We start from the raw sequence: 14,939 nt of genomic DNA on the forward strand, positions 1-14,939 counted from the left end.
CAAAATGGGCTACATTTATATCGTATGTTATTAGTATATTATCACAGATAATATTTTTCTTCCACGAAAACGTGACTTTCCCCATTCTGTAATAATAATAATAATAATAATAATAATAATAATAATAATAATAATATTAATGCAGTGCATGTTACTAATTCAACTTCTTCCCCGGAGTTGTTTGTGTTTTGTCGTCTCGCAGGTCTCTGCTGATGGTGGTGGTGCCTGCTGCTGTGGCCCTGCATGACGCTTCCTGCTACTGTAATAATCTATCACCTTAGCTGTGCTTGTTTCTACTATTCTGCTGTATTAACTGCCATAACACCACATGAGTCATATTCACATTACTATAGATATTATTATAGTAAACGGAAGTGTGTCTGTCTCTGTCTTTGTGTCTGTCTTTGTCTCTCTCTGTCCATCTGTCCGTCTTTTCTCTCTCTCTCTCCTTTTCTTCCTCCCCAACCGGTGCAGACAGATGTCCGTCCTCCACAGAGCTGGGTCTGTCTGACGTTCCTGTCTGTTATAGGGAAGGTTTTTGTTGCCACCGTACTCTACGGGGGAATTGTTGGGTCTATGTTTATCATAAATAAGTCATAGAGTGTGGTCTATACCTAGTTTGTAAAGTGTCCTGAGATAACTTTTGTTATGATTTGGCACTATGAATAAAATTGAATTGAATTGAATTAATGTTTATCTGATATAGCACCTTTTACAAACAAAATCCAAAATTACCTTACATGATAAAAGTATTAAAATAATATCCAAACAGTAAAATGAGCAGGTAAAAATAAAAACCACTGCAAATAAAATTAAAAAGACATAAAAACACAAAATTACAAACATAATAGTCTACTTGTTTCTGTACGTTCGGCTAATGCTAATATTTCCGACTGCACTCAACGGCAGCATGACTGTTACCATTCATGACGACAACGGAAGTGCATACATCAGCTAGCATTTTGCTTGAAACGACGGCTAAGTTATATAACTTACACGCAGTCAATAAGGTAATGTTTAAGATTTGAAGTTTGACAATCTTTCCGTCCATGTTTAAAGTCTTTTTTCGAAGTGAGGCTCTGTCTGACATTACAAGTAGCTAGTAAACGTTAAACCTTCACCTGCTGTTGCAGTTAGCTTAGCTGATGCTAATAACTGTTAGTTAACGTTGGTTAACGGGTAAATTAGCCGTTAGCTTAGGTCATTTTTTTAAGCAGAGATTTGAGTTCGTCGAGACGTTAAAACCGAAGACAATGGGATGATACGGAGTCTTGAGACCATAGAAGTCATCATCCCAATATAATTTTAGGTAATTTTAATAAATTAAATACGTTAACGTCCAGTTGTGTTTACATTTGAAATTATGGCTAAACTAATGTATGACGTAAGATGAGTGGACGTCGCCCAGCAACAAGTCAGCTAGTAACAGTAATTTTACATTTGTTTTGTATTTGACTATTGTCATCTGCTTTTTCGAGAGACATGGAAAACGTTGTCTACAACAAAACTAAACAATACATAACAATTAGACCCAAAGATATTATTTCAAAATTTCGACATGACAAAACAGTTTGCTTTATAATAAACCTCCTTATAGTAATAGGAAAATTACCCATCCACAAGAAGACATTTTCCCAGTCCTTCCTAATTTTAATGTCTTCACAGAAGAGTTTAATGTTTATATAAAAACCCTGTCATAGACAAGTGAATGCACACTTTTATACTTGAGCTACTCAGTTCCACTTACCCCAGAAAAAATAAGTGCCTTAAATTTTTTTTAATTTTCATATATTTGTAATTTATTATATTTTTATATACTTTATTCCTTTATCTGTGGATTGTAGATTTCTATTGGGGGGAAAAAACAGTTATTGCAACAGTTTTAACATTTAACAAAATCAGCCTCCTATCTGTAATTTCATTTTAGATATCCATGATACCATTTCTTCCAGGTAAAATTGAATTCTGTCTTCAGAGTGATAATTTCAGATATTCACAACATCTTACTAGAAATACAAATACCATCACTTTTACCATTCATGTGTATTCAGCATTCAACTCTAGATATCCACAATTACATTTTAGGTATCTAGAATAAACATTTTGCATATCTGTAATGTAATTCTTACTAGTAAAATTGCAGTTGTTCAAATCCGAAATGACATTTTTACTAGTCAGAGTGTATTTTGGATAGTCAAAATTACATTATGGATATCTGGAATGGTTTTTCATTTGGGATATCTAAAATTAAAATTCTGACTAGTAACAATTAGATTGCATATATCTAAAATGGGAGTTTTTTCACTAGTAAGAAGTACGTTTTAGATATCCAAAATTTTCATTCTAGATATCTAAAATGTTAAAGTGTATATCTAGAATTGAAAGCCCAATACACATGAATGGCAAAGTGATGTAATTAGGAGTAGTATGAATGTCATTATGGATATCTGAGTTGCTGTTTTTGACCAGAAAGAATTGAATTACAGATATCCGCGATACATATCACAGTCTAGCTATTAAATGTAAAAACCCCTTGCCATGAGCTAATGCTAGCAAAGAGTTGCTTTCATTTTTTCAAATTAATTGTCTACTATATTTTTTTTTGCATATTTTGAGTGCACTGAGTTATAAACTTTGTTGCCTTGCTAAGCTATCTTGTCTTTAAAGTTATGTGTACTGACTCATGCATGAATGGCAGCATTCATAGTGTATGCTTTTTGCCTTTTCAGAGACAGCATCTTTAAAGGTTGCCTAATGGATCCTCCTCGGCAATCGAAGAACCACAATAGAGAGCCGAAGCGCAGCCAGAATCATTCAGGCACGCCTCCTCAGAAAGATGCCTATGCCAGGCTTCTCAGCCAGCACTGCAGCAGCAAGTTCAGCCTGTATCTAGAGCAATATGCAAAGGACACAGCATTTCAAAGGGAAGGAAATGGGCCGAGCACACAGCTCAAAGCCCAGAGTGACAGGCAGAACATACCACAGCGAAAAAGGGACCAAGTGCCCAATGATTTCTCTGATTCGAGTGACTTCTCCCCCTCCTCCATGAAAAGTAGAGGAGAGGAGAGTTCACTGTCTCTGTACATGGAGAAACTAAGCACCCGTAGTGCTCAGCAGGACTGTGAAAGGAAGCAGGGTGTGTCTGACAGGCAACGATGGGGACAGAGGAGGGACACCGCCACCAGCCAAGATGGAGACGTGGAGTCTGGTGAGGAACTGGGGTCTTTAACACCGAACGACTCAAAGAAACACCAGAAGCAGCAGAAGAAAAACAAGGACACTAACAGAGATGTCGCCTCAAAAGAGACTGACTCATGTGTTGGATGTGCCAGTACAAGTGAACAGGAGCAAGAGAAGATGAAGAAGTCAAAGAAAAAAAATCTGCCTAAGCACCCAGAGGAGGAGAAAATTCACAAAGGGACATTAAAATCTGGGGTTGATACTCAAATGTCAAGGCACAGAGGTAGGTTGTAGGTGATTGTAGGTTATTTTTCAAGATGGTAATTCTCAGCAGGTGTACACCTGTTTTATTTGGTATAATAATGTAGTTGTACACATTTGACAGTTTATTATTAATTCATATTTTTATTTTATTAATTGAATAATCTTTTTGCTGATTTTAGTCCAGGTCTGTCTCATGCCAATGTGGCCATTGTGTTCAGATGAACAGCGTTGGAGTTGCAGTCACAGTTGCAGAAGTCCCTGCAGAACGGAGCATCGGAGATCTGTCAAAATCCGCAGAATGCTGCAAAACTTATTGTTTCATCGCGCTCTGCCGAACACCGGTTTTGACGAATCTCCGACTTCCGCCACCGAGACACCATTCATCTGAACACAATGCCCACATTGCCATGTCACAGACCTGGGTTACAATGGGTCAATTTTCCCTTTAAATCAATGAGTTAAATCTTTTCAGATTCAAGTGCCAATTCTCCTGCTGACAAGAGTAAGAACAGAGGAGGGAGAGGATCGAAGAAACAGGTGTTTGAATCCTACATGACATTTGAGGAGGTTTCCCATGGCCTTAAAAGAGGAGAGCTCCTACAGGTACAAACCCAGCGTGACTGGTCCCAAGCAAAAATCTATACTGAGTATGGATAACGCAATAAACTGATGGATTCATTTCTACATGCTTTGTCTGCAGGGACAGTTACGAATCAACCCAAAGAAATACCACGAAGCGTTCGTCCCATCTCCTGTAAGTTCAACCCAGAAATAATTTGACAGGTTTTGCTTCCTCACCAACTTGTTCAATGGATTTTAGAAAATATTCTTATAGCTAAACTATTGTCTAAGGGATGATGTATGACTAACTGATATACCTTAGCATGTGGTTTGTTGTGTCAGGTTGCTATTAGATTAACATCTGTCAAGGTTTACAGAGTAACAGAAAAGGCAGGAAACGAGCAATCTCTTTATTTTCACAGGTCGACGCACGGGATATATTTCTGGATGGGATTGTAGCTCGCAACAGAGCGTTGAACGGAGACATAGTGGTGGTGCAAATCCTCCCTCGGGAGCAGTGGAAGGTAGACTACAAGTACATTTCCCTTTCTTATATGTGGTGTATAGTATAATTTTGCAAGCCCAAGATCTAAAACTTTACAATCCTCTTTTCAAAGTTTGATTATTATAACAGCCTCCATTTTAGCTCCACGGGACAGCAAGTAGTGAATGTGTGTGTCTGTTTAGGTTGTGAGGTCAGATACTGACTGTGAGGGCACCAGTGAGTCAGAGACCCAGAAAGAAAACATGGTGAAAACAGCGCAGAAGAAGACGATGCGCATCCCCAGGCCTGATGCTGCTGTGGAAGACCAGTGTAGTGACCAGGATGCATCCCTCATGGACACAGGTACTGTATTGGGGTGGTGATGTTGTAAATCATGATTATTATTATAGTATATAGTTTGTATTTAGTAGTTGTCAGTAAACTGTGTGTTTGGATGTTTAATTACTGGCCTGAAGAGCGTATAAAAACAATAGTTCAGCTATAACATCTAAGTTTTTCCTTCATCTGATGGATATAGGGGGACCTCTGGAAGACACCTCAACCCTACGGCCCAATGGGGAAATACTCCAGAAGACGGCTAAAGTGAGCGCACACACACACACACACACATCTGTATGTGACTGTGTGTCCTGGAAGTTTAATATCCATCTAAACTCCACTGAAGGCCGAACCCTTTACCTAAGAAAAACTTTATGTAAAACTGACGCACTGACCTTGAAGTGAAACAGTTTTACTAAATGCAGATTTATTTGCATCATAAACCAAATGAGTTATGCTAAGTTGCCACAACAACATGAGAAGAACGTTTTGCATTAACAATATCCTAAGATCACAAAAGGTCTGCTTGGTCTTTCACTTGTTCCTCAGCCGAAATATGTCACTTGTTCTCAAGATATTAAACAAAATCATTTTCATTTTTCTGGCAGGTGGTGTACATTGTTGAAAAGAAACACTCAAGGGCTGTGACGGGCTTCCTGAAATTTCTACCAGATAAGCCTTTCGCCATGTTCTCCCCCGTCGACCACCGGGTGCCACGAATTAACGTTTTCCTCCCCGGCTGTCCCGAAGACTTTACCACCCGCCCGGGCGACTACACCAACACCTTGTTCATATGTCGGATCACCAACTGGGCAGCCGACAGCAACTTTGCAGAAGGGTGTGTGTGTGTGTCTGTTATAAGCAGAGTTCAGTGCAGGGATCCATTTTAACAGTGTAACAACCAACCTGACTCTCTCCCAATGTTTCCTCCAGCCAACTTGCTAAGACACTGGGTCAGGCTGGAGAAATCGAGCCGGAGACAGAGGGCATCCTGATAGAGTACGATGTCGATATTTCTGAGTTCTCAGATGAGGTGTTGGACTGCCTGCCCAAGAACCTGCCCTGGACCATCCCACCTGAGGAGATGGGAAAGAGGAGAGACCTTAGGTACGACTGTGAAGCCTTTACATGCTTATGTAGGCTTTTTGATTTGTTTCTGCTTTCTTAATATGACCTATATAGGGATATACGATGTTGGCCATATCGCCAAACCCTAATATTTATGTCACTCACAAAGCACTGTTTTGTCATATGTAGGAAGGAGTGTATCTTCACCATCGATCCCGCTACCGCCAGAGACCTGGACGATGCTCTGTCCTGTAAACAACTCCCCGATGGTAAACTAACTTAACTGCAGAGTGATGATGATGGTGATGCATTCTTATTATAGACACTGTTTTTCCTGTGGGATGGAAAGGTTGTGTCATAGAATGTTGTTTTTAACAGGTAACTTTGAGGTGGGAGTACACATTGCTGATGTGAGTTATTTTGTGGCGGAGGACAATGCTCTGGATGCGATTGCAAGCCAAAGAGCAACTAGTGTGTACATGGTTCAAAAGGTGAGTGCTCCTTGACACTTTTCAATCTATATATAATTAGCTACTTCACACGACTGTTAATTTCTCAGTTGTAGCTTCATAAACATACCTTTTTATACTTGTGTCTGGTCCAGGTGATCCCCATGTTGCCCAGGCTGCTGTGTGAGGAGCTTTGCAGTCTGAATCCTCTCACCGACAGACTCACATTCTCTGTCATTTGGAAAATCACACCGGAGGGGAAGGTATGACCATTTAAAATTCATGGACCTGTCATAGCTGCACTCAAACAATGAGATGTGAAGTTCACAGGAGATGAGGAGGTAAGGGTCTGACGGCTGATTGATGAGGCTGAAATTGAGATGACATTTTTCCCCCAGATCCTGAGTGAGTGGTTTGGTCGCTCAGTCATCCGCTCCTGCGTGAAGCTGAGTTATGACCATGCTCAGAGCATGATCGAGGCCCCCGATAAGATGTTCTCTGCCGAGGAGCTGCCACCTTCAGATCCTGAGCACCCCATTGATGAGATCCATCAGGCTGTGCTCAACCTGCACTCCATTGCCAAGAACCTCCGGTCTCAACGCTTCTCAGGGGGAGCCCTCAGACTGGACCAGGTTAGTCCTAGTTGCCTTGTGTTTGACTCTGGTCTCTATGGTAGGGGTTCTCTTCATAATTAGGAAATATGGCAAGTCTGTGTTGCTTCTGGCCAGGGGTCTGGCACTACACCCATGTTTATTTTATTTTTTGATGATTATTTGAGCATGATTATTCATTTTGTCAGCTTTCTGACATTACTTTCATTTACAAGCCTTGTGTTTTTGTTCCAGTTGAAACTGTCTTTCACCCTGGACAAAGAGACCATGATGCCTCAAGGCTGCTATGTTTACCAGTACAGAGACAGTAACAAGTGAGTAACAAACACACCTCAGATGCATCCGTGTCAGTATGTCTTCTGTTTCTTTACCAAAATAACCCTTATTTGATGTGAATCAGTCTGGAGTGCTTAAAATATAATTTCTCCTTTTGTTGTTTGAGGGTTTTAACAACACTATCACCCATAACTGTGTTCTCTAGGTTGGTGGAGGAGTTCATGTTACTGGCTAACATTGCCACAGCCCACCACTTACACCGCAGATTCCCTGAGCTGGCCCTGCTCAGACGCCACCCTCCACCCAAGACCAAAATGGTGGATGAGCTGCAGGAGCTTTGCGACCAGTTGGGAATCGAGCTTGATTTCTCCTCTGCAGGAGCGTTGCATGTCAGTACTCACAATGCAGCAGATGAAGCCCAGTTTCATACATCTCAGAAAAACTGGACATTATTTTTTGGCCATAATCAACATTGGCACAAGGTTTAGATACGGTTTAGAAGTGATCAAATAAAAGAATGTGATGTATGTGGACATTTCCCTCTCGCAGGGGATCTGATGCCTTTGAGTCATTTTGATTTACTGAAAATGATGTAAAAGTTTCATAATTCATTATTAATGATTGAAATCTCTTTTTTGTTTTTCAAACATGCAGAAAAGTCTCAATACTACTCTTGGTAACGACGAGTATACCGCTGCCAGAAAAGAAGTCCTCACCCACATGTGCTCCAGACCCATGCAGGTCAGAGCTGCCTTTTTTCTACCTTCCATTTCTTAAGTATGTGTGGAATACATCTGCTTTTGTAAACCGTAGAATGACAGTGTTTTCAAGTGTGTCCTCAGTGTCTTGAGGAAAATGAGATGCAGACTGTTACATTGACAAACATGTCATCCTAACATATTACAGAAACATTTTGTTTTGTGCGATTGAAACTGAATTATTGGGTTATTGGTGTTTCCCAGATGGCGTTGTACTTCTGTACAGGTGTTCTCAAGGATGAGCAGTTATTTAAGCACTACGCCCTCAATGTTCCTCTGTACACTCACTTCACATCACCCATCAGGCGCTACGCGGACATCATTGTCCACCGGCTGTTGGCTTCTTCACTGAGTACGTACCCTCTCTACAAAAGTCTCCTTTGGACATAGATATACAAACGCAAACATTTAAACAAATGATAAAATGTGCTGTTTGCTTCATACAGTGCTGCGGTTGTATTGCTGGACGTGTCTGGTCAATGATGAAAAATGCAACAAAAAAAAAAACAAAGCAGCCTCAGATCTCACATTGAGTTGATGCATTGTTTGTGCTTCTCCTTTGTCATTGTTTCGGCTGTCCCGGATTCCCTCTGCTCCCACTCTATAAGTCAGTTTAATGTATGATCATTTTTTTTCTCCCTCATACTCATTTTGTTCGTGTCTCTACATTGAATGTTTGCGTGCAGATTGTGGGCCTAAGTTGGGGCTGTCGACAGAAGAAGTGCAAAAACAGGCATCACACTGTAATGACAAGAAGACTTTGTCCAAGAGAGTCCAGGAGCTCAGCTCTGAACTCTTCTTTGGAGTGTTTGTGAAGGTGGGATGCATACTTTTCATCTTCTGTCAAAGCTGTATGTTTATTTTTGTCTTTTGCTTTTACTTTAAATACTTGGTCAACCTAACATGAAATGTAGCTTCACATGCATTTAATAACTAACCTTTTTAGATGTTTTTTTTTCTTTGGCATTATACATTTATTCCAGTTATGATTTCAGTTATGGTTCATATTGTCGGGGACAACCCTCTATGGATATGGTATCCTTTCAAAACAAAAAGTGCTCAGCCATTCATCGAAATACCTAAAATGCAAAATTAGCAAGGGCTTAAATCAGTTCTTCAATGTCAGGTCGGTTTACTGATGTATTTTCTTGGTGTGTGCTCCACAGGAGTGTGGCCCTCTGGACTCTGAGGCCATGGTGATGGGGGTGCTGGATCAGTCCTTTGATGTGCTGGTTCTCCGTTACGGAGTGCAGAAACGCATCTACTGCAAGGTCAGCTCCAATACACTCCATTCACAGGGGACAGTTTCAGACTAAATATACTGATATTGCCCATTTGTTATTCCCTATTACTGTATTTACCCCCAAACTTAGGTTAATTCAGGAGAGAGACATTAGACAGTCCAGAGACCGATGGTGTGACAATTCAAAATAAAACCGTTCAAATGGTCCATGCCACGGTAGTAGATTAAGTGTCAGTTTCATCTAAAACCATTTGAAACCATTTGTTTCCACCTTCAGTCTATTGCGGGCCTGGACACATTCCACCATCGTAAGGTGGGGAAGAAATCAGAGCTGACTCTGGTTTGGACACCAGAGGACCCAAAGAAAGCTCCAGTGGAGCAGGTGAGACTGAAAATGCTTTTGTCCTGGTATAGTCGGTAAGAAAATAGAAATATTAGTTAGTATACATACAAATGGAGAAATTTATTTTAGGCTTTATAGTCCTTTACTGTGTGATCGTATGTTTGAAGGAACTTCAGCAGTGACAGTGATGAGACAAAGAAATGCCAAACTACTAATGACTTGAGTACAATATCAATATTAAACAAACATTAAACAAAATAACTCACTCGTTCCCTGAAGAGAGGGACCAGTTAGCTTAAGATGTTAGAAAGTGTCTACCTACGCACGTTGACAGAATATAAACTGTGAAAATAAATATATATTTCTTTCCACTTTGCAGGTAATTTCAATCTTCACATTAGTGGAGGTACAGCTCAAAGCGGACAGTGCACCCATGAAATACAGTGCAGTGCTCAAGGGGCCAGAGGAGAGCGAATAATTAAACATGTGCTGTGGCGCACACCGACACTTGTATGGACATTTGGAATTTCACATTCTCTTTGGTTGATTGGTAGAAGTAGTTTAAGAACCAGTATTACTGTAAGCAGGGAAATCACTGATCAGGTCAGAGTCCGATTTCAATTGAAATTCAAAAAAATTTAAGTTTCAATTTTAACCTTTAGGATTCCAGTGTGTTTTATGTTGGTCCACATACTGTAAATAACCCACACGCGTACATGATTGCTGCCCTTTTCCAAGATTATTTTTTAATTTGCTGGGAAAGGAACTTTTCTCCCAACGTTTCTTTGGTTTCCATCCAATTCCGTAGTACATGGAAGTCCACATTTCTAAACATGCAACATGTACCCATCCCATATATAAGGTGTAAAAGGCACTGTTCAATAGACGGATTTCAAATTGAACTGGAACTCTGGTCTGACAGTGAAAGAACCAAAGCAGCAATGACTTTTATTTTGCTGTTGATTTATTGACCTTTATGAGGACCATTATCGATGTGATATAACTGTTGTACACAGTCTAATGTGTGAAAGCTGATTTTTTAGTTTAATATTAATGATCGGTTTCCCGATTTTAGATTGAGGAGAGACCCATATTTGTGTTTGCAAAGCAATATAGTAGTAGTAATAGAGTACACCACACTACTCAAGTTTATGTATTTAGCTGTCTTTGACGGGCTATGGCGTCTGTGATTTAACCTGTTGTGTCCTGAGTGAAGCTACATGGATCAAAAAGTCAAAATGTAGCAGTTATAGCAAAAAAAAAAAAAAAACCTTTTGACTACATCAGATTGACAGACCAGGTGTATTAACGTTTGCATAGAGACAAAATAACAGCTACCACATGCCATCCTGGTGTTTTTACGTTGTCGTATGTATTTATAGTGTTTTATACAGGAAGAGTTTTCATATTCTTCTGGGGTGGGAATGAAGGGGCTGAAGGCCACAGTCATGGGGTACAGCTCATAGGACTTTACACTTATTTATATTCTTAAAGGAGGGTCTCATAGATCGAACATGTTGTTGTAGTCTAAACCAAGGAACGTTGTCTGCATGTAGAGAGCAAGACGGGCAAACACTTGAAGAGATATTTTGCTGATTTAAATCCAGTTGTGTGCAGATGACCGGTGGTTGGTTTCCCCCCACATTGCCATCACATAGCTGGCTTTAAATCAGGGAAGTATCCCTGTAATCATTTCTAAACTCATTGTTCTTGTTTTTAATACAAAACATGATAATGACTTGAATGAGAGTTGCTGCTGAAAGTGTTCGGGGGCCTTGAGATCTTAATGAATTTTACGTTCGCTCGTGTGCTTCCAACTGCTGTTTGTGGGATTTTTTGGGGGTCAGATTTGATTTGTGCAGTACAAATAGTTTATGGACCTCATTGATATCAACTGTGAAATCCAGCCTTAATTTATTCAAGCAAAGATAAAACAAGTTTTTACTGAAGCTGCACATTTTAAAATGGTTGTGGGTTTCCCTTTTTGTTTTAACAATGTGCCTCTATGTAGATCTCTGCCATATAGTGTCATGTAAAACAGCTGCTACCTTTTGGGTTATCAGTCTCTTATCTGACAGGTTGCCTTATTAGGCTTTTGTCAGATTTTGGGAAGACCTTTAGCTAATGTTTTTTAAGTTATTTTGGACTGACAGTTTGTGATGTGAGCTTTAAATGTATTTTAAACCAGACACTTAAAGGAGTAGTGTGTGAGACTTAGTGACATCTAGTGGTGAGGATGTAGATTGCAACCAACAGAATTCCCCATCCTTTCTTTTACTCTGAAGTTAAATGTAATAAATTTGCAGACTTTTTAAGGCTGCTTTAATTTCTAACCGGTTCGCGACAAACTTCAACAGTTATTATAGCTTAACAGACGTCATCCCTCCCTTTCAGAGCATGTAGCAGAACTTCTGGTTACATGAAAACGGTAAAGGCCCTCTCTAGAGCCAAGTTTGGTTTGTCCCTTCTGGGCTACTGTAGAAACATGACAGGCTCTGTGGGAGGGGGGCCCTAACCCTCACTATCAGAAACACAATGATTCTTAGTTTCAGGTTGTTATTATTATACACTAATGAAAACATTAAAATATATTGTTTTTCCAGTAGATCCACCCTTAATCCTACACACTGCTCCTCGAAGGTGTTCATGCAAAACAACTATTGGATGAGTAGAGAAGTAATGATAAAACTTGCTAACATTTGAAAAGAATGCAGTTAAGTCAAAAGAAAATTCAAAAAGTACAATTTCTGTCTTTTGCATCTGTTCAAAGTGTTCTTATTTCTACCATGATACACCAGTAGATGGTAGTCCTCCTTGTCTCTAGGGGAATAAATATATACATGAATGACTCAAACTGTGTTCGTTTGATCTTTTTCTTCAGAGAAGTAACATAACTACATTTTAGTGGTGATTGTAGAATCACTGAAGATGAGGAGGAAAAACTTTGGCTCAAACTTAAAGTAGTTTCGTGTGCTGCCAGTGACACACCGATGACCCCGAATCAACTACAACGTTGTTACTACCCTTTTCTGTTTACATTATATTGTGAATAAACACTGATAATCTGAGTTTTACTCACTGAACCAGCGTAAAGGAGATAGAGAGGAGACAGGTAATGGCCGTGCCTTTAATGCCCCGTGAAATGAAAGCATTTTTGTTTTTTACAGGAAAGATTTTAATAATACATCAAATTTACATTTAATATAATAATATTACATACAATTTACTTTTTAGTTTATTACTAGATGACTTTTTCATATTGTCTTTGAAATTTGAAGCCTACTTAAAGCTGCTATAATCTTTTTTTATTATCATAACAATGGATCGCATGACTTCTTTTGTATGAAAGGGTCGAATTTGTATTGAGAAACAGGTGATGACTGATTTAAAGCATCTTTTTACTCAAACAGCCCGCAGCTCAACAATTTTGCTTCAGCGCCACTGCTTTTGTAGCCTACTTTTTGTCACTGTTGACAACTGAAAAGCTCTGATTAAACTTGACGTACGCTACCTGTCAAACTGCAAGCACAGTTAGCTACTAGCTAGTGAACAAGTGAAGCATTTAATTAGCTGCTGAAAAATCAGGGCTTTCCGGTAGGATAGAGCTAAAAGACACAAAAATGACTGTGTTTCTTCTAATGGCCCGACGCAACTCTTTGCTAACATGTCCAGTGATAATATGTCAGTGTTGCATTCACAGCTTGTTTCTGCTGACCCCAAGCGGCCAAAAAAATCATTTCTTTTAGGTGGAAATTGTTTTCATGTTTGTGTGTTTAGCAGTAAAAATACTGAAGAATTCCTTTATTTACCCCGCAAGGGAAATTCAGTTTTTTACTCTGTTATGTTATTCATGTTACACACACACAGGCCCGAAATACACACATGCACAAACAGGAGAGATGTAAGAGTGAGGGGGATCAGCGCCCCCAGCAGTTGGGCGTTCGGTGCCTTGCTCAACAGCACCTCGGCAGTACCCAGGAGATGAACTGATACTTCTCCAGCCACCAGTCCACGCTCCATTCATGGTCCACACAGGGACTTGAACTGGCGACCTTCCGGTTCCCAGCCGAGTCGAACTGGCGACCCTCAGGTTCCCAGCCGAGTCACCTATGGACTGAGCTCCTGCCGCCCCCGAATTGTCAATCAATTCAATTCAATTCAATTCAATGTTATTTACAGTGCCAAATCATAACAAAGGTTATCTCAGGACCCTTTACAGAGTAGGTATAGACCACACTCTCAAGCAAAGGTTATTTTTTTTGGTTGCAAATTCAGCTTTTTTCTGTGTTTTTTTTTTTCTGTAGGAAAAAGTGTTGGTTTTTTTTGTTTGTCAAACGCTGCTCAGTGTCCCCTGCTGTTATCTTCAGGCGCCATAAGTCAAACGTCAGTAAAAGATCCTGCTGATGAGTTGAAAACAGAAAGCTAATCTTTTTATCATAAACAAACAGTCGTGTATAAAGAACATTTTACCACCGCCACATTCGGTCACTACGAGTGGTGGAGTACCTTTGGAACAGTAGCACGTGTTATAGCGGTGTCATTTACAGGTTTTTATTTTCCTCTCTGACTACCCTGCGGAGAATTCCTTATCAGAGTTGAGCGCACTGACGCCAGCGACTCCCCCACCCTGACTCCCATCTCATGAAACTCACATTAATCTTATAGAAGTGCAGCTTAACTTTGTTTGTTAGAGGGATGTTTCCCTTAAAGTCCAACTTCTAACCTGACACAGACCGATAGCTGGCAGGGAAATGTGAAGTTTATAGAAATTCAATTTGGCGGAAATCAGGAGACAATGACTTATCCACAACCACGGCGTCCCTACAGTATGTAAGGTAGAATATGACCACCACAGATAACTAAAGCTGATCCTCCTTCAATCCGAAAGATAGTTAGTTTAATCTCCTATTTACATCTTTATTGCAGTGACAGTCTGTGAGAAGCCCAGCAGTGTCTCTCCTCTGAGAGTCCAAAGGCTGCACATAAATTCATTACAACACTCCCTCTACGTAAAGGCCATTCATGTAAAGTGTTGATTAATATCAACACAGAACTGTTGCTCTAAAATAGCATCAGAATTGTATTTGAACATATGACATGATTAATCAGATCAGACTTCTCCAGACGATTGAATTTCAGCTTTCCCCCTCAGAAAAGAATAAATAAACGAGGATCAATGTGACACACATGAACCTCCGTGTAATATCAGTTTCTTTACCTCTTCCTTTTACGTCACAGCAAGTTCAAAGTCAAAGTGCCATAAAAATCAATCTGCCAGTCGAAGGACAGCTGCTTTTCCTCCTTCATACTGAGACGGATTGAAGAGGCTCCACAGCAGGCCGAAAGAGTTGGGATTAATGAAG

General features: G+C 39.9%; 1 protein-coding gene across 1 annotated transcript; it reads left to right on the forward strand.

Moving 5' to 3' along the window:
* The first annotated feature begins 940 nt into the window (after positions 1-940).
* On the forward strand, positions 941-12,383 carry dis3l2 (DIS3 like 3'-5' exoribonuclease 2). The gene is made up of 21 exons (XM_083928842.1): positions 941-1,010; positions 2,730-3,463; positions 3,917-4,047; positions 4,145-4,198; positions 4,428-4,529; positions 4,693-4,852; positions 5,028-5,092; positions 5,437-5,666; positions 5,762-5,935; positions 6,086-6,165; positions 6,275-6,387; positions 6,501-6,608; positions 6,744-6,977; positions 7,191-7,270; positions 7,438-7,621; positions 7,887-7,973; positions 8,195-8,342; positions 8,677-8,807; positions 9,157-9,261; positions 9,511-9,615; positions 9,956-12,383. Exons 2-21 carry the CDS (start codon positions 2,755-2,757, stop codon positions 10,052-10,054), a joined length of 3,099 nt encoding a protein of 1,032 aa, XP_083784968.1. The 5' UTR covers positions 941-1,010; positions 2,730-2,754; the 3' UTR covers positions 10,055-12,383.
* The last annotated feature ends 2,556 nt before the right edge of the window (positions 12,384-14,939 follow it).

This window comes from Echiichthys vipera, assembly GCF_963691815.1.
Source record: "Echiichthys vipera genome assembly, chromosome: 15".
Classification (NCBI taxonomy): Eukaryota; Metazoa; Chordata; class Actinopteri; order Perciformes; family Trachinidae; genus Echiichthys; species Echiichthys vipera.